This window comes from Microcebus murinus, chromosome 6 (assembly GCF_040939455.1).
Source record: "Microcebus murinus isolate Inina chromosome 6, M.murinus_Inina_mat1.0, whole genome shotgun sequence".
In the NCBI taxonomy this organism is placed as follows: domain Eukaryota; kingdom Metazoa; phylum Chordata; class Mammalia; order Primates; family Cheirogaleidae; genus Microcebus; species Microcebus murinus.
The window spans coordinates 95,508,367-95,535,864 of record NC_134109.1 but is presented as its reverse complement, the minus strand read 5'-3'; the positions used below and the strand labels follow the sequence as shown (position 1 = coordinate 95,535,864).

Genomic DNA, 27,498 nt, shown 5'->3' with positions numbered 1-27,498 from the left:
AGAATCGCTTGAGCCCAGGAGTTTGAGGTTGCTGTCAGCTAGGCTGACGCCATGGCACTCACTCTAGCCCGGGTAACAAAGTGAGACTCTGTCTCAAAAAAAAAAAAAATAATAAAATCCCTAGATCAGATTCAACTATATGACACTAAAAACATCAAAAAAACCATTTCAGAATAAAAAAGTGATTTTTAGATTATCATTTCTGATTTCCCACATCCCTGGTCCACTCAATTAGTCGCAATAACTTAGACCATCTGATAATCCTAGAGATTTAATTAAAAAAACAAACCAACAACAACAAAAAAAAACAGACCACTTAATCTGGCCATTTTTGTATGTAAGAATGTGACTTATTTAGTATATAAAATTTATCGTTGGTGGGCATGGTGGCTCATGCCTGTAATCCTAGCATTTTGGGAGGCCAAGGTGGGAGGATCACTCGATGTCAGGAGTTTGAGACCAGCCTGAACAAGAGTGAGATCTGTCTCAACTAAAAATAGAAGGAAATTATCTGGACAACTAAAAATATATACAAAAAATTAGCCAGGCATGGTGTTACACGCCTGTAGTCCCAGCTACTCAGGAGGCTGAGGCAGAAGAATTGCTTAAGCCCAGGGGTTTGAGGTTGCTGTGAGCGAGGCTGACACTACAGCACTCTAGCCTGGGCAACAGAGTGAGACTCTGTCTCAAAAAAAAAAAAAAAAAAAATTATCATTAGGATTTTTTTCCTCCTCCTGAAGGCACCACAATAAAAAAAAGGAAGGTGGATTGGCTTTAGCTCAAGTGGTTACTCCTCACACTGGCCCTTTCAGCCATCTAAAAAAGAAAGAAAGGAAGAAGGGAAAGAGGAGGTGGAAGGGAGAGGAAGAAAGAAGAAAAGAGAGAGGGAGGGAGAGGGAGGGAGAAGGAAAGAAAGACTGACTCATCAAATTCCACATACCTGGTCATGGTAGCTGGTACCAGAACTACTATTTGCTCCACAAGGTGCTTGTATTTGTGGAGGTCTTTCCACAGGGCAAGTAGGATCACTAAAGGAAGGAGAAACTGGAACAGCTGGGTGGGGAGTATGGTGGTGGTGGTGGTGATGTTGAAAATGGTGACCATGCTGCTGAAAACAACTTCCATGAGGATGTCCTAATGCATGGAGATTCTGTGATGACCCTCCACATGGTGAGTGCTGCGGACAGCAAGAAGGTAACCTTGGCAATGCAGGAGGGCCAGTTTCCGTTACAGCACTAGATGTAGTTCTCCTTGAGTCATCTTGAAACAGAAAAAAAATGTGCAGAATAATCAAATCATCAAACATCACTGTGTAAAAAATAGGTACTGTGTATGAACAAGTAATGGGAGAATTAAGAAATATTTAGTAAACTCAAATCTCTTTAAATAAGAATGTAATAGTTCCACATTCTTAACATACACATCATATAATTTTAGGCAGTAATCTTCACTGGGACTTTCCTAAAACTTAAACATCTTCAGGAGGTTCATATTTGCTATGACACGTAAATATAGAGACATATAACCTTTTTCTAAGTCATAACAAATGATTAGTTATCAAGAAAACTGCATTTTAAAAATACCTAAGAGTCCTTCCACTATATGCTATAAAGCAAAAGATCTTCTGAGCTCCCTGAACCCTTAATACCATAAATCATTCCTACATAATGCAGACTGCTATGTACTTCTTAAAATCTCACCTTTTTAAGACATATCCACTCAACTCAGAGTGTATCTGGCTGAGTCTCACTAACCATTACCATCTTTTCCTCTTCCTCTAGCCTCTAAAATCAGAACCAATGAACAGAAGAAATGATGAGACTCTAATATTTAGAAAATATTATAAAATGTGTTATCATAATCTACTGACTAAATGTCATATAGTAGGGGAAAAAGGATGGAGTCAGATGAACCTGGGTTCTAATCCTGACCCTGTCCCTTAGCAATGTGACCCTAGGAAAGTTATTTAACCTCCTTCTGAAGCGGTAATAACTGCCTTGCACTGTGGTTGTTTCTAGGCACAAGACATCTGAGTCCTGATTATTGCTCTCTGCCATGTGCCCAGAGTTATTCTGAAGATATGTTCCTCCATGCCAAAGAACTGCAAAAGTGTCCCCAGAAAGTCTGTGTTTCAAACTAATCTAAAAACCAGAAACTTTTCCTCAAACTAAATATTACATGGAAACTAATAAAAAAGATAAAATGGGAAACTTCTGGTTAAATCAGAATGTGAAGAGCCCAAGCCAGAGCTATGGCCTCCCCCAACTCATAACCTCCCACTCTCTCTAGTGCCTTGAGGCATCTCCTCAGAGTCCTTAGGATTCTGGAGCATCACAGTCCTGGCCTTATTTTTAGAGTAACCAGTACTAGGTTTCCTGCTCCTACTGTGGCTCACAATACCTAGCTAATCTCTTCTGGGCCAGTTTATCAATTAGGAATCTTCTTGTTACCTACAAATAATATAAAATCCAAACAACAATAGCTTAAACCACAAAGGGAATTTATGGACTCACATAAATGAATCTGGGGATGCTTCAGGGTCTAACTGACAGGATTCCTCCAAATTTCCCTGTAATTCTCCTACTTCTGTCCTCCCATACATGTCCTATCCTGCCTTTGCTGATTCTCTTCTGTGTAGGCCTATGCTCAAACTCTTGTCATGTACTATCTGTCTCCTTTTAAAAGTCCTATATATTATGTTTTTTCCAAGATCCTACTCTGGACTATTTGGGTTAATCTCCTGAAACCTTTTACTAAGGTTCTTAACAAGGGAACTAGAATTCATGGGTCTGTGAACTTGGATGGAAAAAAATACAAATTTTCACTAACCTCTAATTGCCTGCTGGAATTAGTACTACTTTGTCATTATCAGGTGACAGATTAAATATTGCAAACAATTTGTAACAAATACAAAGCCAAAAAACTATTTACTTTATTATTATTATTTGTAAGTCCTTTTTTTTTTGAGACAGAGTCTCGCTTTGTTGCCCAGGCTAGAGTGAGTGCCGTGGCGAGCTCACAGCAACCTCAAACTCCTGGGCTCAAGCAATCCTGCTGCCTCAGCCTCAGAGTAGCTGGGACTACAGGCATGTACCACCATGCCCAGCTAATTTTTTCTATATATATATTAGTTAGCCAATTAATTTCTTCTCTATTTATAATAGAGACAGGGTCTCGCTTTTGCTAAGGCTGGTTTCGAACTCCTGACCTCCAGCAATCCGCCTGCCTCGGCCTCCCAGAGTGCTAGGATTACAGGCATCAGCCACCGCGCCCAGCCACTATTTACTTTTTGAACATAAATTATAATTGTGTCACATTCATTCGTTTACATTCCAAATGTGCTGAATAATCTAGAGTGACAATTAGCATATCAGGAACTGACCATGATTAACAGTCTCTTAGCAATGTTGAACACAGAATTAAGTAATAATCTCCTATACATTATAATATGTGTAGCAATTACTCTCATTATTACAGTAGTTCTACTTCCTGCAACATTTTCAGGGTTTTATTTCAGTCCCCATACCAAAGTGTTACACAAGTGAATGTAATTTTTTGTTCGTTTTTGAGATAGGTTCTTACTCTGTCACCCAGGTTGGAGTGCAGTGGTGTGGCCATAGTTTACTGTAGCCTTGAACTACTGGGCTCAAGCAATTCTCTTGCCTCAGCTTTCCCAAGTAACTGAGACTACAAGTGTGTTTCACCGTGCCTAGCTAATTTTTATTATTATTATTTGTAGAGATGGGGTCTTGTTATGTTGCCCGGACTGGTTTCAAACTCCTGGCCTCAAATGATCCTCCTGCTGCCTCAGCCACCAAAAGTGCTCGGATTACAGGCATAAACCACTGCGCCTAGCCTAAATGTCATTTATTGTGTGTTACTTTAGGAGAAAATGTCAAAAACCTTTGGAACACTAAATCCACTAAATGGGAAGGACTAAATGATTTTCATGGTTCCTTCCAACTCTTTAACACTTTAATTTGACAAGTCAGGTTATTAGAGGATTATATGTGACTTTAAAATTTAAGGTATGGGCCGGGCGCGGTGGCTCACGCCTGTAATCCTAGCTCTTGGGAGGCCGAGGCGGGCGGATTGCTCAAGGTCAGGAGTTCAAAACCAGCCTGAGCAAGAGCGAGACCCCGTCTCTACTATAAATAGAAAGAAATTAATTGGCCAACTGATATATATATATATAAAAAAAAAATTAGCTGGGCATGGTGGCACATGCCTGTATTCCCAGATACTCGGGAGGCTGAGGCAGAAGGATCGCTCCAGCCCAGGAGTTTGAGGTTGCTGTGAGCTAGGCTGACGCCACGGCACTCACTCTAGCCTGGGCAACAAAGCGAGACTCTGTCTCAAAAAAAAAAAAAAAAAAAACAATTTAAGGTATGAATTTATAACCAGAGCAAGAGATCTATGGACTGCTAAGGCCATGATTAAAGTGACAGTCATGACACTTACCTATTCAGAAATAATTTGTCCTCTTTGTCTTCAAATTTTTTATTTTTAAAAATTTTTTGTAGAGACAGGGTTTTGCCATTGCCCAGCTGGTCTTCCACTCCTGGGTTTAAGCAATCTCCTGCCTCAGTCTCCCAAACTGCCAGGACTATAGGTATGAGCCACCATGTCTAACTGTCTTCAAATATTTTGAACACAATAATCAGAGAGAAGAGGGAATATAATGACTATAATACATTTAAGGCTGAATACATATTTAAGGGGCCAAATTATTAGCAGTCTGATCTTATAGACTAGGGAACGCATTTGGCTTCCAATTAAATAATCTATTTTCCTACAGTCCAGAACCTCTTTGTTTCTCAAATAGGCTTGCAACCCCAATCAAAGACAACCGATTCTCCTCTCATTCAACTAAAACTATCATAAATTAGAAATGAAATACAAAGATATCTGATTAAGCAAATAAAACACTTCCTTTTTATTAAAATTAACCTACGGGGGGGGGTTCACTAAAACTGAGATAATCACAAACCTGCATCAGGGAAATTAACTCTACAGCCCAGTGACATTAAATTGGTTAAAGTTCCTTCACTGTAATTCTAGGAGTATTAATGCATGCATTTATTCATTCATTTAACAAGTCTTATCCATAATAATGACATGGTAAAAGATTTATAATAGGCACTGGAAAATACAAAGGTGACGATCAAAGTCTTCACCTTTAAAATAACTTCTGATGTTGTCTGCCTTTCTGTTTTATTTCTAGCAACTAGAAACATGCCTGTACAATGTAGGTGGCTCAATAAGCACTTGTTAAACTTAAGTTAATTAAACTCACAAGAGAAAAGAGGAATGCAAGCACACAGTAAGAGCCAATAAGAAAACGACTCGATCTTTGATCCTTAAGCAGTTTATCATCAAGCATGGAGACAATTTAGGAAAATCAAGCAGTTATAACAGAAGCACTGGGTTCTAGTATAGGACAGAACAAGGCTGTACTATATGCACAGCAATACTGTTCTGAAGGAACATCTGGCAATGCCTAGAGACATTACTGGTTGTCACAATTGGATGAGAGGTGGTGCTACTGGCATTTAGTGGATAGAAGCCAAGGACAGTGCTAAATATCCTATAATATGCAGGATAGCCCCTTACAGTAAGAATTTTCCAGCCCAAAGTCAACAGTAATGCCAACATTGACAAATACTGGCAAAAGGAAAAGTACAGGCTCCAAGACAGACAATGTAGATTTACATTCTTGCTTCACTATTGCATAAACGTGGGCAGGTTACATCACCTGTAGAATGAACACAGCAATAAAAATCTGCCTCATTGGTTACTGCAAAAATCAGAGTTAACATAGATAAATCACTGCCCAATGTTATAAGTTCAAGAAATGTTAGCTATTCTTATTCACTAGAACATAAACTCTATTAGGATGAAATTTATCTGTTTTGTTCCCATTGCCTAGAATAGTGCCTGATATATAATATATAATTGATATTTACTAAATAAATGACTATATCATGCATACATAATGTAACACATGAAGAGGTCAGTCACATGACAAGCTGTTTAGGGTATGTTGAGTTTGATGTGGCTGCACAACAGTCCAGTTGGCACAAAAATGTCCAAGGGGCAGTTGGATGTGAAAATTTAAAACAAGGACAGTGGCCGGGTCACAGTGGCTCATACCTGTAATCCCAGCACTCTGGGAGGCTGAAGTGGATGACTGCTTGAGCTCAGGAGTTCAAGATCAGCCTGAGCAAGAGTGAGACCCGAACTCTACTAAAAATAGAAAAATTAGCCGGGTATTGTGATGCACACCTGTAGTCCCAGCTACTCGGGAGACTGAGACAAGATCACTTGAACCCTGGAGTTTGAGGTTGCAGTGAACTATAATGAAGCCACTCCACTGTACCTGGGGTGACAGAGCGATACTGTCTCCAAGCAAACAAACAAAAAAAGGAAGGCCGGGCGCGGTGGCTCACGCCTGTAATCCTAGCACTCTGGGAGGCCGAGGCGGGTGGATTGCTCAAGGTCAGGAGTTCAAAACCAGCCTGAACAAGAGCGAGACCCCGTCTCTACTATAAATAGAAAGAAAATTAATTGGCCAACTAATACATACAGAAAAAATTAGCCGGGCATGGTGGCGCATGCCTGTAGTCCCAGCTACTCGGGAGGCTGAGGCAGTAGGATCGCTTGAGCCCAGGAGTCTGAGGTTGCTGTGAGCTAGGCTGACGCCATGGCACTCACTCTAGCCTGGGCAACAAAGTGAGACTCTGTCTCAAAAAAAAAAAAAAAAAAAAAAAAGGACAGTGGGCTAGAAACACAGATTGGATAGTCATTGGCATACTGGTGATAGGTGAAAACATCTGCAGTTATGAAATGGGCCAGTGAAAAAAGGAAGGAGAGCAGAGGTCTGGGAAGAAAATGAATATGAAAAGGGGGTTACTGCCAGATTTTTAAAGATCATATTTTTCATGATGAAAGGAGAAGCACATTAGAGGGAAGAATTTAGGACAGGGAAAGTCCACTTAAGTATACACAGACATAATACATGTGTATGTGTGTGCATACTAAGGGAATGGAACCAGAGAAGATGCTGAAGACATAGGGAAGATAATGGTTAAAGCAAAGTGAAGGACACAAGAAGAGATAAGAGGTAGGACACAGATGAAAGAATTCAAAGGGATAAGAAGGAGCCAGGAGTCCAGGAATCAGTAGAAGGACAGGCAGAGATACACAAAAGTTTTTATGGAGGCATTGGAAATTGTGGGAGTTCATGTATAAGAACATTCATTTATTTTTTTTTATTTATTTCCCCATGGAGGATGTAGGCTGGAGGGGAAGGAGAGTGTTCTGGAATAGCCACAGAGGGGAAGGAGGAGGAACTGATAGAGATACATAAGAGTATGGTGATTTACTACTAAAAATCTAGGATTAAATACCGCAAATTTATGGAGACACCAATCTGCATGGTGATATAATCTTTAATGGCACCGTTAAGAACTTCGATAAGAGTAAAGCTACATGGCTTGAGTGATTCAAGTTCGGAAATTTGCAAAAAGGTACAAGGTAAGGACTGGTTGTGGGAAAAATAATTAAACTGATGTTCCATAGGGTCCTGGAAGGAAATGAAGACAGAAGAATTCAGTACCTCTAATGTAGTCTGACTACATAAACCTGCTACTATCAGGTTTATGTAGAGAATAATATGGCCTAGAGTAAGGTTGCCCCGGGTTAGAGAAATACAACATGAACAAGTCTATCTCGGCCGGGTGCGGTGGCTCACTGTAATCCTAGCACTCTGGGAGGCCGAGGAGGGCGGATTGCTCAAGGTCAGGAGTTCGAAACCAGCTTGAGCAAGAGCAAGACCCCGTCTCTACTATAAATAGAAAGAAATTAATTGGCCAATTAATATATATAGAAAAAATTAGCCGGGCATGGTGGCACATGCCTGTAGTCCCAGCTACTCGGGAGGCTGAGGCAGGAGGATCGCTTGAGCCCAGGAGTTTGAGGTTGCTGTGAGCTAGGCTGACACCATGGCACTCACTCTAGCCTGGGCAACAAAATGAGACTCTGTCTCAAAAAAAAAACAAAAAAAACCCCACAAGTCTATATCAAAGATGGTCATCAGTATAGTTACAGTAATAACAAGAGAGGGCCATTCAAGACTGTAGTACAATTTCTAAGATATTAAATCTAAATTATCAGTGAACAAATATTTTAAAATAAATGTAAACACACATAAATACATAAATAAATAAAAGCTTTGGGACTATTCTGAAATAAAGTTGAAACTGTGTCACATAAAATCTAGGAAAGAAATAGGCTACATAAACCCAGGAGACTGGAGTGAATGGGAAGAGTTCAAATCCTTGCCTCAAAGATTATTACTGACTTTGATCAAGGCATTTATAACAACTTTTCAGATTTCTTCATTTGTAAGATGGGAAGAGTAATGCAAACATCAAGAACTTTTTAAAGAATTAAATGATAACATGTAAAATAACATAAAATAAACAAAAAAAATGCTGAGGAACGAGCATGTATTCAATAAATGAAATAAAAGCCCGTTTCATTTCTGCCTTTATTTTTTCAGAGAACGTAGTATTTAGAAGACACCCCGGGGAAATCTCCCTAAGGATATTTCTCAATTCCACCCTCAGTTTTCCAGAGGAAGGAGTCCTTCCTAATCCAGCCACAAGTAGGTTTCCAATCTGCTCAATGTAAATCATAAGGATATTAAAAAAGCGAAATGACATTCCATTAAAAGGGAAAAAAAGGCCGGGCGTGGTGGCTCACGCCTGTAATCCTAGCACTTTGGGAGGCTGAGGCGGTGGATTGCTCAAGGTCAGGAGTTCGAAACCAGCCTGAGCGAGACCCCGTCTCTACCAAAAATAGAAATAAATTAATTGACCAACTAAAAATATATATACAAAAAATTAGCCGGGCATGGTGGTGCATGCCTGTAGTCCCAGCTACTCGGGAGGCTGAGGCAGTAGGATCGCTGAGCCCCGGAGATTGAGGTTGCTGTGAGTTAGGCTGATGCCACGGCACTCACTCTAGCCTGGGCAACAAAGTGAGACTCTGTCTCAAAAAAAAAAAAAAGGAAAGGAAAAAAAAATGATAGAAAATATAAGGCAGTTTCCTTATTAATGGTGATATAGTCAATCTATAAGCTACAGGGTCTATGTTGTCCCTGGTAGTAAATAGTTTAGAAGTTCCTATCTCTGTAGAATTGTCTAAAAGAGAACGAAAGCTAGTTTAAGACTCAGTTAAACAGCTGATAGGAGACACAGCCAGCGATATTACTGCTAACCGAAACACAAGTTATAACTTAAGAGCTAAAATTACTAAACTCTTGAAAGAAAACATAAGAATAAATCTTTGTTACTATGGATTTGGCAATGGTTTCTGGAATAATCAGCTACAAGAAAAACAGAAAAAATGGACATCATCAAAATTTTAAAATTCCCACCCCCAACTTTCAATTATTTGAAGTATTTACCTAGGAGTAGAATTGGTACATGAAACGGTAACAATGTTTAACGTCTTGAGGAATGGCCAAAGTGTTTTCCTCAGCAACTGCACCATTTTGCATTCCTACCAGCAATTCACAAGGGTTCCACTTTCTCTACATTCTTGACAATACTGGTTATTTTCTATTTTTGTTTGTTTTTTAATTATGGACACCTTAGTGGGTATGAAGTGGTATCTCACTGTGTTTTTCATTCGCATTTGCCTAAAAACTAAAGATGTTGAGCATCTTTGCACATACTTCTTGGGCATCTGTATAACTTCTTCCAAAAGTATCTATTGAAGGCCAGGCATGGTGGGTCACACCTGTAATTCTAGCATTCTGGGAGGCCAAAGCAGGAGGATTGCTTGAGCTCAGGACTTCAAGATCAGCCAGAGCAAGAACAAGACCCCATCTCTATTAAAGATAGAAAAAATTAACTGGGCAACAAAAAATAGAAAAAATTACCCAGGAGTCATGGTATGCACCTGTACTCTCAGCCAGTTGGGAGGCCGAGGCAGGAAGATCGCTTGAGCCCAGGAATTTGAGAAAACTGTGAGCTAAGCTGATGCCATGGCACTCTAGCCCGGGCAACAGAAAAGGACTCCGTCACACACACACACACACACACACACACACACACACACACACACACACACACACACACACATCTATTGAAGTCCTTTACCCATTTTAAAATTGGGTTATCTTTTTGTTGTTGAGTTTTGAGAGTTATATATGATTTGCAAATATTTTTCTTCTATTCTGCAGGCTATCTTTTGCTATGTTGATAATGTCCTTTAAATACAAAAGAGTTTTAAATTTTGACAAAGTCCAATTTATCCACTTTTCCTTTTGTTGCTCATGTTTTTGCTGTAAGCTATTTACTTCTTCCTAGGCTCTCTTAATTGAACTATGATACTTTGGTCACATAAAGTACAAAAACTCAGATACCCAAACTTCACTAACATGATGTTTATGATAACGTAAGAATACACGTTTGCTAATATAGCTACAATCTTAAGCTTAAAAACAATAATACCTTTCCTAAAGAAAGTAATGACAAAATGTCTCACCTCCCTCACTTTTTTACATACCTCCTATAGAAGTACCAGTTGTACTATTGCTTGTATGAGTAGCTGAAGTCTCTGACACTGTGGAAGGTTGGCTACTGGTGACAGCTGAGGCAGTATCAGAGGCCTGCTCAGAGGTAGATGGATTTGAATTGTTAATGGAAGCGCTAGTAGTTTGTGATTCCATTCTCGCAGAAGTGGTTGGTACTACAGTAGGTTCTACAAAATACAAAATGACTATTTAGCATTTCAAAAAAATTAGATAAAAGGTTATATTTTAATCCAAGTTAATGTTTATGATAATTAAAATAAACAAGCAAACTTTAAAACTATAAGTTCTCTAGTAAGTATAATATATAGTAAAGAAAGCATTTATAAAGTTAAACTTCAACATCAAACTGACATGCTACCAAAATATGATTATTGCATTTAAAAATACAACACATATATGCATATTCCAGTAATTTAGGTGATTTAATAGGTTTTCAGGTAGCTACTACATAAGTTTTCTGATTTATTACAAGGAAGAAAAGAGTAAAAGAAAAGTTTCTTTACATACATAGTCACAGGCTGTCAGAACAGTGTTACAAATCACACTTTCTCTGGCATAGTATGGATTCTTAGGTCAGACTGGTTGGATAGCAATTCTGATTTCACTACTGGCAGCATGACTACGGATAACTTAACTACTCTTCAAAAAAAATTTTTGCAAATATTTATACTTATTATTCAGCTTTCTAATAAAAATTATAATTTTTATGCCAGAAAGTAAAAGAAATTTCAGGCATACCTCTACTTATGAATGAATCAAGTTCCAAACATCTGATTATAAAATGGTTGCTTAAAATTGAGAACAGGAATAAATCTGTCCAAAGCATAGTCATGACAATTAAATACAAAAAAAAGGGACTCTCTTAATGTGGTATGGAATAAGAGGACTGACTATTCTATAAAAGCACCACAGTAGGCTGGTTCCTTAGGCACAAATAGTACCATTAGTCCATACAGAGGAGCACTGTACTTTGGATGCTAGTACAACCAAATGTATTAATATATCCTAATTGGTTATACATCAAGAAGGGGGAGAAAGAATCTCTGTTTATTTGCCAATGGTTTAAGTCAGGGCAATATTGACATTCTAGGATAGATAATTCTGTTTTGTGGAGAGGAACTGTCCTATGCAATGATGTTTGGCAGCATCCCTGGTCTCTATCCATTAGATGTCAATAGCATCCTTCCCTAATTGTGAGAACCAAAAATGTCTATAAATATTGCCAAACATCTCATAGGGGACAAAATTGCCACTAGTTGAGAGCCACTCGTCTAACTAATATAGTTATATAAGTTTTGGATTTATCTTTAGTAAGATAGAAGCTTTTCACTGAGAAAAACTAGTGGAGAAAAGGGAAATCTACTGATCATTAGAATACTTTTAACCCAGTACCCAGTAAAGTATAAATTCTGGTTGAACTTAAACTAAAGGGGAAGAGGCTATTCACTCACCTTCTTGTACTTACTGGCTACCAAGTGTCACATGGGAAAACATACAAAAAGTTTCCAAAATAGTCACCCTATATTTAATTAACTCTGGGTAATCATTAGTTTATCCTTATTACATTAACCACTGTCTTACAGATAACTTATGGTGCTTCAAAACAAAACCTAAGACATTGTTTAATGAAATTCAGACAGTGAGAATAAATTATCTCTTCATAAACATCTCATTACTGGTACTCTGAAAGTTATGATTCCCAAGCTGCAAACAGCCCGTAGAAGACAATGCACAGGCCTCTAACTCTGTCTACCTATCTATCAACTCTTTCCATGTACCTGATATATCCTTTTCCCAATTTATAGCTAGTTCCCAAAGCTAACAAACTCATTCATGGCTTACCATCTTCCTTTAGAAAAATTATGATTGACCATTTCCTTCTAAGATGTTAACTAAGAATAACTCAAGATAAGTCTTGATATGTGAGAAAATTCACATATGTATTCACTTGTATATTCATAAATTCTACCATTTTTCCTAACCTCTGTTTTCCAACTTTAGCTTTATTTCCTTACCTACTTGGGTACAGCTGTAAGCCAAAACAAAACACAAAATCTGGGTAGGACAAAAAGATACCAATAATAATAAAGGATAACTCTTAAAAGTAAAATTAGACATTTCCAATAACCAGCATTAGTAATTTAAAATTCAATTATACTGCATTTCTGTTGTTTGTATTTAAAAAGTGCTGCCTCTCTTTTTCATAGCAAAGTTAAAGTATGACAATAAGATAACAAATGAAATTATAAGGTTAAGTCCAAGGTTAGCTCAAACTACCACATGTAAAGATATCTTTTTTTATGAGAAAATAAATACCAACTAATGAAAAAATAACCACAAGGAATGTGTGATGCAATTTACAAACTAGGATCTCATATCAATTGAAAAATAAGACTAGGAAATCTATTATCAGTAATCAGTAGGAAGAGTTCCTAGCATATTAAAATATTTTATTTTATCAAATTCCCTTCATAACTCTACACTGATACTGCTCCAATTTACCATCTTCATCAACAGTAAGGTCCACAACTTCCGCTGCATTCTGCCTCAAGGGCTGTATAACAGTAGAAATCCTGCTGCGGTTCCGTGGCTCCTGTGGTCGACTTGTATGAGAACTTGAACCTTGGCTCCAATGAGATCTGGAGTGTCCAAGGGTTGAACGTGACCTTAAATGATATCAATATTAAATTAAGAAATATAAATAAAGAACTCTGCTGAATGAATGATCAATCAACAGATCTAAAAGCAGAAAGTGGAAAAGCAAAGTCTAGGTACATTTGTAACATGCTTCAAAAATACAAATATGTATTCTTTAATATCAATAAATGGTACACATTAAAATGTAATAGTGAACAAATAAATTTCTAACCTCATTCCAACACAAAAGATTCATCCACAGATTTATGAGTTTGGTGTATCAATTGTAACAGAGCAACTCTTTACTGCCACTAATGCCAATATTTATAATCATCCAAAGTACGTGATGAAAATACTGTTAGGATTTGATATGGGGGGGGTGTGGTCAAAGTGATTCTGCAATAAGGCAATGTCATCTTCAGGTATTTACCAAAACAAATGAGGATTTTTCTTTTTTTTTTTTGAGACAGAGTCTCACTTTGTTGCCAAGGCTAGAGTGAGTGCGGTGGCATCAGCCTAGCTCACAGCAATCTCAATCTCCTGGGCTCAAGCAATCCTACTGCCTCAGCCTCCCAAGTAGCTGGGACTACAGGCATGCGCCACCATGCGGCTAATTTTTTCTATATGTATTTTTAGTTGGTCAATTAATTTCTATTTTTAGTAGAGATGGGGTCTCGCTCAGGCTGGTTTTAAACTCCTGACCTCAAGCAATCCACCTGCCTCGGCCTCCCAGAGTGCTAGGATTACAGGCATGAGCCACCAAACCCGGCCCAAATGAGGATTTTTTCATTCATGTATTAGTTCAGGGGCTAGATAAAATTACTGACTAAAGGATAAAAAGTCAAAAGGGCTGGGCGTGGTTGCTCATGTCTGTAATTCCAGCAATTTGGGAGGCTAGAAGGAGGGAGGCTAGAAGTTGGAGATCAGCATGAGCAATACAGCCAGTACTTGTCTCTACAAAAAATAGAAAAATTAGCTAGGTATGGTGGTATGTCCCTATAGTCCTAGCTACTCAGGAGGCTGAAGCAGAAGGATTACTTGAGCCCAGGAGTTTGAGGTTGTAGTGAGCTATGATGATGAGGCCACTGCTCTCTAGCCTGGGCAATAGAGCAAAACACTGTCTTAAAACAAGACAAAACGGTCAAAAAATATGTTTTAAAATAGGTTGCCCTAACATAATAATGACACAAATTTCACTTGTATCAATGAGTAAGATCTCAAAACAAGTAGATTAAACAAAAGGGCTGTTTTGACATCAGTACCCTTTAATATTTTTCTTCATTTTTAATTTCAGTACCATCCACAATATTTATGTATGACTCACATTCAGATTTCAAAAGGGTTCATGAATTCTCTGTAACATAAAGCAAACCCAATTTTAGAAAAACATTAATATTGTTTATTTAGAACAATGACTCTTAATTCATGGTACACTTGGGGTGCTTTAAACAAGACTAACCCCTAAGACTACACAGATTTTAGTTCAACTGGCTTGGGATAAAGTCTAGGCAATATCCTCAAATGAGTCTAATGTCACCTGCTTTGAAAACCACAATCAGGCGGGGGCGCAGTGGCTCACGCCTGTAATCCTAGCACTCTGGGAGGCCGAGGCAGGCGGATTGCTCGAGGTCAGGAGTTCCAAACCAGCCTGAGCAAGAGTGAGACCCCGTCTCTACTATAAAGAGAAAAGAAATTAATTGGCCAACTAATATATATTGAAAAAAAAAAATCAGCCAGGCATGGTGGCGCATGCCTGTAGTTCCAGCTACTTGGAGGCTGAGGTGGCTGGATCACTCGAGTCCAGGAGTTTGAGGCTGCTGTGAGCTAGGCTGACGCCACGGGCGTCACTCTAGCCTGGGCAACAAAGAATGACTCTGTCTCAAAAAAAAAAGAAAGAAAGAAAAAGAATATCACAATCTGACATATGCACATTCAAACTATGTCTCAAAAAAAAAAAAAAAAAGTAAAAAGAACACAAATATCTGCAGAATGAATGTTTGAATATTTATATTTAAAATTTCAGATATACACCTAGGAATTAAAATCTCACCGATAGCTTTCTCCAACTGTTACAATCTCCACTTCACTGTCAGTTGAGGTAACATTAATTTCTTCATTGGCAGTGACCTGGGGAGTGGAGGAAGCTTCTATCACCACTACATCTTCATCAATACTTCCTGGAAACAGACAAAAAAAACAAACCTTTACAGGGCAACTGGCTGTTAGCTAATTGCTAGGAAGAAGTATTTATTTTGACTTTGAAGACTTATGAAAGTCACTACAAAAATAAAAATCATCTGTCAAAATGAAAGGTTGTTTTTAAAAACAAGAAGCTAAACACACAGTAAAAATGGTACTCTGTTTTAAGCTACACTTCTTCCCATGTTTACTTTCTTTTACGAATTTGCATTTGTTCTTTATGAATGTTTAGTGGTTTCCATATGAATTTGTAGGCGCTTATAAGATCTTGTATGAGATAGCCACATTAGATAATATCCCTTCAATATCTAAGACAAAGATATTACATTAGTTGTATATATTTTTTCCAAGGTTGTTTTCATTTAGGTGATATATTCTTTTAAGAAACACAGAGGCTGAGAGCTGTTGCTCACCTCAACAGGAGAATAGCTTGAGGCCAGGAGTTGAGATCAGCCTAGGCAGCATAAAAAAAGGAAAAAAAAAAGAAGCCAAAGAAAAAGGTATACCTAGGTTTAAATGAGCACCAGCATTCTCCACCCAGAAAAGCACATTTTATCAGAACCAGTGGAAATGAGCCTGAGCTGCTGAAATCTATTCCCTATGAATTCATGGCATAATAGGTATCAAATAAAAAACCCAAAGACTTCTGAAATATAAAAAAACCCAAAAAACCTTGAGGAAGTTATGTTAAGTGAAATAAGCCAGTCACAAAAAGACAAATACTGTATGACTCCAGTTATATGAGGTATCTACACTAGTCAAATTCATAGAAACAGATAGTAAAATGGTGGTAACCATGGGTGGGAGGGGGAAAGAGGAGTTGTATAATAAGTATAAAGATTCAGATTTGCAAGATGAAAAAATTCTACATATCTGTTTAACAACAATGTGAATATACTTAACACTACTGAAATGTATGCTTAAAAATAGTTAAGATTATTTTTTAAAAGTTCATGTTCTATTTCTTCTTTTGCTGGTTTCACAAACCTGGTGCTGTGTGGCTTCTTTTTGTAACTATTACCTGTCAATACAAACGTCAACCAACAGTTTATAAGTCATGTCTGTGATAAGAATTTTCTCATGAGAATATTGAGCGTTTAAGAAAAAAATTCACCCATTTTAAGTATACATTTCACTGATTTTTAGTAAATTTATGAACTGTAACCATCACCACAATCCAGTTTTAGAACATTTCCAATAACCCCAAAAGACCTTGTAAGCTCCATTTTAGTCAATTTTCATGCCCCTAAACCCAACCCTATACTTCTGCAACAACTGATCTGCTATCGTTAATGGCCTGGTATTTTGTAGAATCTTATGTAAGTGGAGTCATGCATTACATATACTTTTGTGTCAGGCTTCTTTTGGATTTATTCATTTTGTTATATCAACAGTTCATTCTTTTTTATTGCTGAGTTATAAACCATCATATGGATATACCACAATTTACTTATCCATTCATCTGCTGATGGACATCTGCATTTTTCTCTGTTTTTGGACATTACAAATAAAGTTGATATGAACATTTGTATAGAAGTATTTGTGCTTTCTCTTGGGTAAATACTTAAGAATATAATATCTGGGTGTGACAGTAAGTTTATGTTTGACTTTTTAAGGCACAATTGGATTGTTTTCCTAAATGACTCTACAATTTTACATTCATACCAGGAAAACAAAGGCTTCAGTTTCTCCACATCCTCGCCAATACTTATTGTCTTTTTAAAATTACAGCTGTTCTACTAGCTAGTGGTATCTCATTGTGGTTTTTAATAATGATTCTTATAGTAACTAATGATGCTCAGCATTTTTCACGTGATTATTATTCATTCTGGTGAAATACCTATTATTTTGTTCATGTTTAGGTTGGATTTTTGCTCTTACTGTTGAATCATAAGAGTTCTTTATATACTCTGGATACAAATCTTTTCCCAGACATATTTGCAAATATTTTCTCCCAGTCTGTAGCATATCTTCTCATTTTCTTGATGGTGTCTTTTGAAGCATGAAAGTCTTCAACTTTGATAAAGTCCAACTTGGCAATTTCTTTTATGGATCATGCTTTTGGTGACATATTTAAGAAACTTCTGCCTAACCCAAAGTCATTAACATTTTCTCCTATGCTTTCTTCTAGAAGTTTTATAGTTTAGCTTTTACATGTAGGTCAATGATCCATTTTGTTAATTTAGTATATGACAAGAGGTAAAAGGTCTAAATTTATCTTTTTTGCATATGGATATACAATTGCCTCAACACTACTTGTTGAAAAGACTAGAATGACACAATTTTGATACCTAGTATGTTTCAGGTTTTCCTAACTATATTTCAGAATTATAAAATCAAAGAGAAAGGAAAATCCCCAAGATCTGAACTGCCTAGAGGTCTAATGAAAACCTGACATCTCTATAATACATATTTACTCATCCAAGATTTCTTGCCATCTACCAATATCATCTTATATAAATCTCAAAAAATTGTAGGGTTTGGTTTAATTATACATATGCTTTTCTATAAAGGTAATATAATTTTATTCATAGAGGCTAAATATACTCACATTAAGATTATTCTTAGATACTTTATTCTCTTTGTTGCTCTTGTAAACAAGCTCCCTTTCTTCATATTTTCGGCTACTATGAAGGTATACCATTGATATTTATGTCATGTCCCTTTATATCTAACTCTTTGAACTCTTGCTCACCACGATGAAGACAAACGGTTCAACTTTCTTGCCACTGTGGAACTTAGGCAGTCTACATTCTTTCACCAAAAGCACCGTTCATTGGTAAGTTAGAATTTAATCTCTAATATATCTCTGTAGCAATCAAACATCCCCCCTATTTCAAAAGCTGGCTAATATCTGGAGGAGGTGCAAGCCCATGACAAAGATCTACAACATACTCTTTGATATTCCAAACAGCAAACAGCAAAGAACAAAGCAGGCACTGGTAAATAAGGAAGACAATGAGAGATGATCTGATTTGGAGAAACGTTTTTTTTTATATATGTAATAATACCGTATTTATAATTTGGAATATTTGCAAATTGTTATATCAATTAAATAGAAAAAATAAGATTATAAATTATGAGATGTGTAAATTTTGAAATGGTTCTAAGTCCTAAAGATTATACATATAGACAGGTTGATATACAATGTATTTTTAAGAGCATAAATAAATTTTACAGGAAGAAAAAACAAAATGGCAGCACTCAAGTGCCTATTTACAATAGGCACTATTCTACCTATTCTAGATACAATTCTAGATACAATTCTAGATATTGTACCTATTCTAGATACAATTTCCAAATTATTTTCCAATTCTAGCTTCATAATTATGTGCATGATGCAGTTTGAGGTAGAAATACAAAGGGAACCTTAAGATACTAATCTAGCTAATGATTCACTTTGCAGACATATTATTTATTAATTCAAATTATTAAATAATTAGGTAATGGTGGTAAAAGTACAATTAAAACTAAAAGCATTATATGTCCAAATAAAAAATCTTAAGTGTTTTAAAACCTCCCTCATTTCTCCCATCAACTTTATATTACCATTCTATATGGAGAAAAGCTACACCTATATATTAACTTTATTAATGATTTTTCTCCATGTATGTGTATACGAAATTTCTTTAAAAACCTGTAAAAAAAAAAAATAAGCTAACATTATCAAGCACCTTTTACACAGCCAGGCCAAGCCAACTACAAATATAACATTTTGAGAAATGTTGTACTTGTCACAAAGTATGCATTCACAAATTGGATGCTATTCTTATTTGTGGCATTATCCTAGACTTAAGGAACAGAGACCAAGGTAATCAATTATTACAGTGGATAACACTGTTTATAGCTGCTGCCAAGAGAATCTGTGGTCTCTTATCAGGGAATAGAAATGGACTTTGAGGAGTTCATACAGAACTCTGTCAGAGAAACCATTGTTTTTGTTACCACTGTTACACTACTACACCTTTTGTAGGCTGGTAGCCAGAGAAATACTTCTTACATGATTTTTCTTTTTTTTTTTTTGGTATGATGTTTCTAAAGGTATAAACATCATAACCAACCTTAAGGAAAAAAAAAAAGGTTCAAAGAAAATCAACCTGCAGTCCCACCATTCTGTCTTAGTTGTACTCAAGTTTCTCATCCTGTCTCGAAAACAAAAACAGCAGCAAAAAACCTTTTGGGATATGGCTAGAGGACAAACTCATTCTAAAAAGTGGTAAATGAAGGGAAAGAATCAAGTATTCATCTTGCCTTTCCTGTATGGACTGTAATTTCAGAAAACCAATTAGCTGATGAAGGAAGAGTTCTTTCTTACAGAAGAACTTCAGCTAATAAATGTCACCAAATGACAGAATTAGAAAATCAGTATTTTGCAACCCCTAATAATGGATCTAAGGCAAGATCATTAATAGCTGCTGTTGAAAAAAATTCCATGAAACGGTGATAGGGAACTTTATAATGGAAAGATCAAGGAGACACCATCTGAACAGTCTGATCAATTTTTATATGTGATTCAATAGAAAGCAAACAGGCCGGGCCCAGTGGCTCACGCCTGTAATCCTAGCTCTCTGGGAGGCTGAGGCGGGTGGATTGCTCGAGGTCGGGAGTTCGAAACCAGCCTGAGCAAGAGCGAGACCCCGTCTCTACTATAAATAGAAAGAAACAAATAGGCCAACTAATATATACAGAAAAATTAGCCGGGCATGGTGGCTCATGCCTGTAGTCCCAGCTACTTGGGAGGCTGAGACAGAAGGATTGCTTGAGCCCAGGAGTTTGAGGTTGCTGTGAGCTAGGCTGACGCCATGGCACTCACTCTAGCCTAGGCAACAAAATGAGACTCTGTCTCAAAAAAAAAAAAAAAAAAATAGAAAGCAAACAACATCACAATGAAGTGTTGCCTTACCCAAACTTAAATCTAATCAAGCTTTTTTTAAGATCTAACTAGCAGTTTGTAGGAAATATCCCATATAAAAAACAAATTAGGGGCCGGGCGCGGTGGCTCACGCCTGTAATCCTAGCTCTTGGGAGGCCGAGGCGGGCGGATTGCTCAAGGTCAGGAGTTCAAAACCAGCCTGAGCAAGAGCGAGACCCCGTCTCTACTATAAATAGAAAGAAATTAATTGGCCAACTGATATATATATAAAAAATTAGCCGGGCATGGTGGCGCATGCCTGTAGTCCCAGCTACTCGGGAGGCTGAGGCAGAAGGATCGCTCGAGCCCAGGAGTTTGAGGTTGCTGTGAGCTAGGCTGACGCCATGGCACTCACTCTAGCCTGGACAACAAAGCGAGACTCTGTCTCAAAAAAAACAAATTAGGCCATGCACACTGAAATTACTATGAGTGAAATGATATGATGCCTAGTAATTGTTCTAAAATTCTCCAGAAAAAAATTGGGGGTGAGACATGAAATAAGAATGACATATTATTGATAACTGAAGCAAGATGATGAATATGTGGGAGTTGAATCCATATAAAATCAAGCAATATAACTCTGTCAATGCTATTTTTGCACAAAGAGAGAAAGGAATATTCACAAAGTTAGGTGAAATTCCTGGTATTAGGACTTTACAATTCCAAGTGTTACCTTTTTAAGCAAACTTTAAAAAACACTTTAAAAGTCAATACAGTATGGAGTGTACACTCACAAAACATAAACATACAGCAATTGGATAAATTTTTTAAAGTCCTAACATAAGGTAAATGGTATTTGTAGTTTGAGATAGCTTCCAGAAAGATCACTCATGGAATCAGCAAGTGCTGTATGTCACACAAAGTAGATGAGGATAACATGATATCGAAAATTCTGTTTGCTTACTTAAAAAATGGTTCTAGGCCGGGCGCGGTGGCTCACGCCTGTAATCCTAGCTCTCTGGGAGGCCGAGGCGGGCGGATTGCTCAAGGTCAGGAGTTCAAAACCAGCCTGAGCAAGAGCAAGACCCCGTCTCTACTATAAATAGAAAGAAATTAATTGGCCAACTGATATATATATAAAAAAAATTAGCCAGGCATGGTGGCGCATGCCTGTAGTCCCAGCTACTCAGGAGGCTGAGGCAGAAGGATCGCTCGAGCCCAGGAGTTTGAGGTTGCTGTGAGCTAGGCTGACGCCATGGCACTCACTCTAGCCTGGACAACAAAGCGAGACTCTGTCTCAAAAAAAAATAAATAAATAAAAAATGGTTCTAGCAATTACCAAGACATTGATTTTTTTTTTTTTTGAGACAGAGTCTGACTGTGTTGCCCAGGCTAGAGTGCTGTGGCATCAGCCTACTTCACAGCAACCTCAAACTCCTGGGATCAAGTAATCTTTCTGCCTCAGCCTTCCGAATAGAGGGACTACAGGCATGAGCCACCATGCCCGGCTTGTTTTTTCTAGATATTTTTAGTTGGCCAATTAATTTCTTTCTATTTTTAGTAGACATAGGGTCTCTCTCTTGCTCAGGCTGGTTTCGAACTCCTGACCTTGAGCAATCCTCCCACCTTGGCCTCCCAGAGTGCTAGGATTATAGGCATGAGCCACCACGCCTGGCCCAAGACATTGATGTTTAAGATGTCTGACTAAATAAAAATTGCTTTAAATTTTAATTTATTTTGGAGATAGGGTGTCACTCTGTTGCCTGGGCTAGGTATCATCATAGTTAGGGTGCGGTGGTATCATCATAGTTCACTGCAAACTCAAGCTCCTGGGTTCAAGCAATTCTTCTGCCTCAGCCTCCCAAGTAGCTGGGACTACAGGCACATGCTACCATGGCCAACTAATTTTTCTATTTTTTGCAGAGATGGTGTCTCAATGTTTTGCTAGACTGGTCTTGAACTCCTGGCTTCAAACAATCCTCTCACCTTGCCCTCCCCAAAGTTCTAGTATTAAAGGCGTCTGAGCCACTATGCCCAGCCTGAGTGAATAAAAATGTTTTCAGGAAATGTGGGTAGTCAATATTTCTAAATTAACATTTATTTAATATTTCATATGTAAATAATAATTTATTTATAAGACATCTGGCTTTTAATAGTATTTCAAGGCAAGGTAGCCAAAACTTCTTTTTCTCCTCAGTGGAAAAATGGGACTGACACAGTTAGCCTCACTTATTTCGGAGTATATATGGTAGTTACATTTCCTTGAAGCCGAGAGGCGATACAATCTATGAATACCTATTAATTTAAAAGTTAATAAATTAACCGGGCACAGTGTCTCATGCCTATAATCCCAGCACCCTGGGAGGCCGAGGTGGGCAGATCGTTTGAGGTCAGGAGTTCGAGACTAGCCTGAGCAAGAGCGAGACCCCATCTCTACTAAAAATAGAAAGAAATTAATTGGCCAACTAAAAATACGTAAAAAATTAGCCGGGCATGGTGGCACATGCCGGTAGTCCCAGCTACTCGGAAAACTGAGGCAGAAGGATTGCTTGAGCCCAGGAGTTTGAGGTTGCTGTGAGCTAGGCTGATGCCATGGCACTCACTCTAGTCAGGGCAACACAGTGAGACTCTGTCTCAAAAACAAAAAAGTTAATAAATTATAAGGATGCCATCATACCTACATCAAATTGGAAATTCCAAGACTTTAGTGCTATAAAAAGTTAATCAGCAGTTCTCTGAATTGGCCAGTTGCAGTGGCTCACACCTGTAATCCTAGCACTCTGGGCTGAGGCGGGCAGATTGCTTGAGGTCAGGAGTTGGAAACCAGCCTGATCAAGAGCGAGACCCCCGTCTCTACTATACAAATAGAAAGAAATTAATTGGCCAACTAATATATATAGAAAAAATTAGCCGGGCATGGTGGCACATGCCTGTAGTCCCAGCTACTCTGGAGGCTGAGGCAGAAGGATTGCTTGAGCCCAGGAGTTTGAGGTTGCTGTGAGCTAGGCTGATGCCACGGCACTCTAGCTGGGGCAACAGAGTGAGACTCTGTCTCAATCAATCAATCAATAATAAAGTTCTCTGAATAGATCATAGAAATATATCACTAAAATTAACATCTACTCTCAAACCTATCTTCTATTAGGTTATTTTAAAATATCTGAAGTTCTCCACAAATATTATAGGAACAAACCCAAATGAATTCATACATTAATTCAGCCTCACAGGCAAATGGGAGTAATTCAACATCCAATAATCTTGCTAACAACCAAGTGACATATCATTTTAGTTTTTTATACAGGAATCGAAAGCCGTAATAAACTTAAAAGCCAATTAGTAACAGTGCAGCAAGAGGCAAATATTTTCCAGAAATCTGATTATAACAAATGAACTGATGTTTGTTATACAATGTAAAATACTGTGTTAAAATAACTCACTTAAGTGAGATTTAGTAAAACCAGTTAATTATACACAACTGCTGTGTCTTGGATTGTTTTAAAATATTATAATATACTTAAAATGTAAAACATTCTTCCATCAGTTTACTACAACAATAGCCAACACTGATGCACACTGTATGAAAAAATTGTCTACTTATTTGCTACTAATTATACTACTACTTAGTTATTAGTTACTACAATGTAACTGAATATCCACACAAATCATATTAATATTCAGTAGATAAATCTAATGAAAAACTGAGACATTCCAACTTTACACACAGTGCTATCCTAACACTAAAACATACTGGAGGCCGGGCACGATGGCTCACACAGTAATCCTAGCACTCTGGGAGGCAAAGGCAGGCGGACCATTTGAGCTCAGGAGTGAGATCCCATCTCTACTAAAAATAGAAAGAAATTAATTGGCTATCTAAAAATATAGAGAAAAAATAGCTGGGCATGGTGGCACATGCCTATGGTTCCAGCTACTTGGGAGGCTGAAGCAGTAGGATTGCTTTAGCCCAGGAGTTTGAGGTTGCTGTGAGCTAGGCTGATGGCATGGTATTCTAGCCCCAGCAACAGAGCAAGACTCTGTCTCAAAATTAATTAATTAATTAATTAATTAAACGTATTGGACTTGGGGGTCAGAAAGCCTGGCTGGGTTCAAGTTCTAGTTCTACCACTTAAGTTAGCTAAGACTTTTTGCAAGTCACTTTATATGGCAATAGCACTCAAAATATATTTAGAAAAAACCCATCTCCTAAGAATCTAGGGAAGTCAATCCTTTGAAAGAGCTGAGATTTCTTGACAATAGCACTAAGTCTCATCAATATTTCAGTTTAATTATTCTGAATATAAATCATTCTAAAATGATTTTCCAAATGCTTGATCTGTAATGTGAGGGTGATAATAGAAACTATCTCATAAGATTGTTGGGAGGATTAAATGGGAATACACATAAAATGCTTAAAACATTATTGGCACAGGGAAAGTACTCAACAAATGCTTAGTATTTTTATTATTGTCATCATAACATCATCGTCCACTGTTGGATGGTAGATGAATTTGATGCAAACTCCTTGGTGGGTATTCTGGTAACAATAGACAACAAAATTTTAAATGCATATACCTTCTGACCTATCTTAAGCAAGTATTCCTTAGGATATGCTTGCATAGGTGCACAAAACTTGTCCAGTGAAAATATCCACCAACAAAAATTGATTAAATAAATTATAAACATATCCCATACAAAGGAAATACAATGCAACTGTAAAAAGAATGAGATAACCTGCTAAATGCTGTTTACAGGAAAGACGAGCTAAAAAAACAAAGAATGAGATAACTATATACAGGGTTTCGCATTTTCTGAAGATAAACAGGTAACAGCGACTAACTCTGGGTAATAAGACTGGAACAGTAAAACAAGAGATAAACTTTAATTTCTCATTTTTGCTTTCTTGACACTGTTAAAATTCCACACCATGTGAATTTTATCATTAAATCATTATTTAAAAAAAAAAAACCTAGTTTAGGGGGCGGGGGGTATATACATACATAATGAGTGAGATGTGCACCGTCTGGGGGATGGTCATGCTGGAGACTCAGATTTGTGGGGGGAGGGGGGAAAGGGCATTTATTGAAACCTTAAAATCTGTACCTCCATCATATGCCGGAAAAAAAAAACAAAAACCTAATTTAAAACAAAACCTTTGTCTATAAGCCAGAAAACTTCCAGCATATTTGGTTTAAACTTATTGGATTTTTGTGTTCAGAGATAAATATTTGAGGGTAATGGTGAAAATAATGTAGTTAAAATAATGTAATTCTGCCAAGAAAGACAATAAAAAAAAACCCACATGCTACAAAAGTGTTAAAATTTTAAAAATGAATTAAATTTGTACTTATCTTGAATACTTCAATATCAACTCCTTCTTTCCAAGAAACAGACATGGATAATGATCTTCATTCACTATATTCTCATTCCCCTACAAACATTAGTTCCTTAGAATTCTACTCCACATCACCAACCATCCTGCCTCACTAATTTCAAGCAGAAATTGAACATTGCTGCTCCCTCTGCCAAGCTAGTATCTTTGCATTCTGACAACCTGAAAAAAATGTGACAAAGCAAGACAACTCATATTTTCACCTTCTTTCTTCTTTTTTTTTTTTTTTACACATCCAAGAAGCTCAAGGATCACCTTCTTCCTTCTTAAGAGACCTAAGAGAATAGATACTGTACATTCCTACCAGATGTAGGTGATCTCAATGAACTATTCTTAAAATAAGTATTTGGGTAGGTTAAAAAAAAAATTGAACATGGCTAAGCCTAAGATTAAGAACAAGGTTACTGGTATTAGGGTTCTGGTAAGAATAGAAAAATAAAAAGGAAAAGGTAAGGGAGTCTTGAAAAGGGAAGGAATTCATATAAGAAAAGAGGAAGAAAGGAGGAGAAATGCCACATCTGAACTGAATAGCAGACTCCGACCATGACAGGCAGGACATTGGGCAAAAGCTGGGAAAGCTTGTGTCAATATTGGAAACCATGATCCTAGCCCTTTTGAAAGCTCTCCCATTTTCTTACATAGATGAATTGTAAAGAAAGAATAAAATTTTATATTATTACAAAGAAAAGCTCTCTCCCTTTGCCTCATTCCCTTATTCCCCAAGATATTACCTTTTCCTTCAGTTCAGACTTAACTCTTCAATGCACACTTCAACAACTTGCTTTAAATTACAACTAAAAAAACGATGCATTATCTTAGAAGAGTTTGTACACATGGAACATATTTGTCTGCACATAAACTTATTCTACTTAAATTTAATTGATGAAATATGTTTTACTGAGCACTGTCAGGTCTAAAAGTTTATGCTAGCATTTAGAATAAAAAACAATTATTAAATAAAATTATTTTTCAGCTATAAAGAACATGATAAGGTAACAGCAAACAACAATAGAGTACTTAAAGAAAAAATAATATTGAGCAGTCTGTCTCATGACTAGAATTGTTCTTACTGTGGTTAAATGTGAAAAAAATTCAGATGGATTTTTTTCATAGGTATCTTATATTTTTCATAGTATCCAGAAAAGTTTCATAATAGTTAAACATATTAAAGCACTATAAGAAAAAAATTGTGCACCATTAATCAACTCATAAAATATAATATGTATAAAATAACATAAATGGTTATTCTTTTTTTTCTTTTTTTTGAGACAGAGTCTCGCTTTGTTGCCCAGGCTAGAGTGAGTGCCATGGCGTCAGCCTAGCTCACAGCAACCTCAAACTCCTGGGCGCAAGCAATCCTACTGCCTCAGCCTCCCAAGTAGCTGGGGCTACAGGCATGCACCACCATGCCCTGCTAAATTTTTTTATATATATTAGTTGGCCAATTAATTTCTTTCTATTTATAGTAGAGACGGGGTCTCGCTCTTGCTCAGGCTCGTTTGGAACTCCTGACCTTGAGCAATCCGCCCAGACTCGGCCTCCCAGAGAGCTAGGATTACAGGCGTGAGCCACAGCACCCAGCCAAGAATATGAAATTCTTTAGGAAAGACCCAGCCCATAAATGGTTATTCTTAAAAAAACAAAAAAAAAACACCCAACTCTGACTTTACTTTTGTCACTAGAAAATTTTTAAATTTTTCTCTTAGAATTAGAGTTACGTTTTAATACTACAATTAGTAATTTATTCATGTGGCTTAAAAATAAGTCAATAGAGCCTGATACTCCTTCTAAATAAAATGAAATCATTAAGACACA

At 37.3% G+C, this 27,498-nt stretch overlaps 1 protein-coding gene across 6 annotated transcripts in view; it reads right to left on the bottom strand.

Annotated features, from left to right (window-relative positions):
• Window positions 1–27,498, bottom strand: part of RNF111 (ring finger protein 111) — a 94,393-nt gene that overhangs the window by 28,765 nt on the left and 38,130 nt on the right. For all 6 annotated transcript variants that reach the window (XM_012783016.3, XM_012783021.3, XM_012783022.3 and 3 more), the window contains exons 3-6: window positions 15,294–15,420; window positions 13,109–13,272; window positions 10,579–10,773; window positions 941–1,260 (exon numbers count right to left, since the gene is read on the bottom strand). In XM_012783016.3, the coding sequence (XP_012638470.1) occupies window positions 941–1,260; window positions 10,579–10,773; window positions 13,109–13,272; window positions 15,294–15,420 (806 nt within the window). The remainder of the gene's footprint in view (window positions 1–940; window positions 1,261–10,578; window positions 10,774–13,108; window positions 13,273–15,293; window positions 15,421–27,498) is intronic.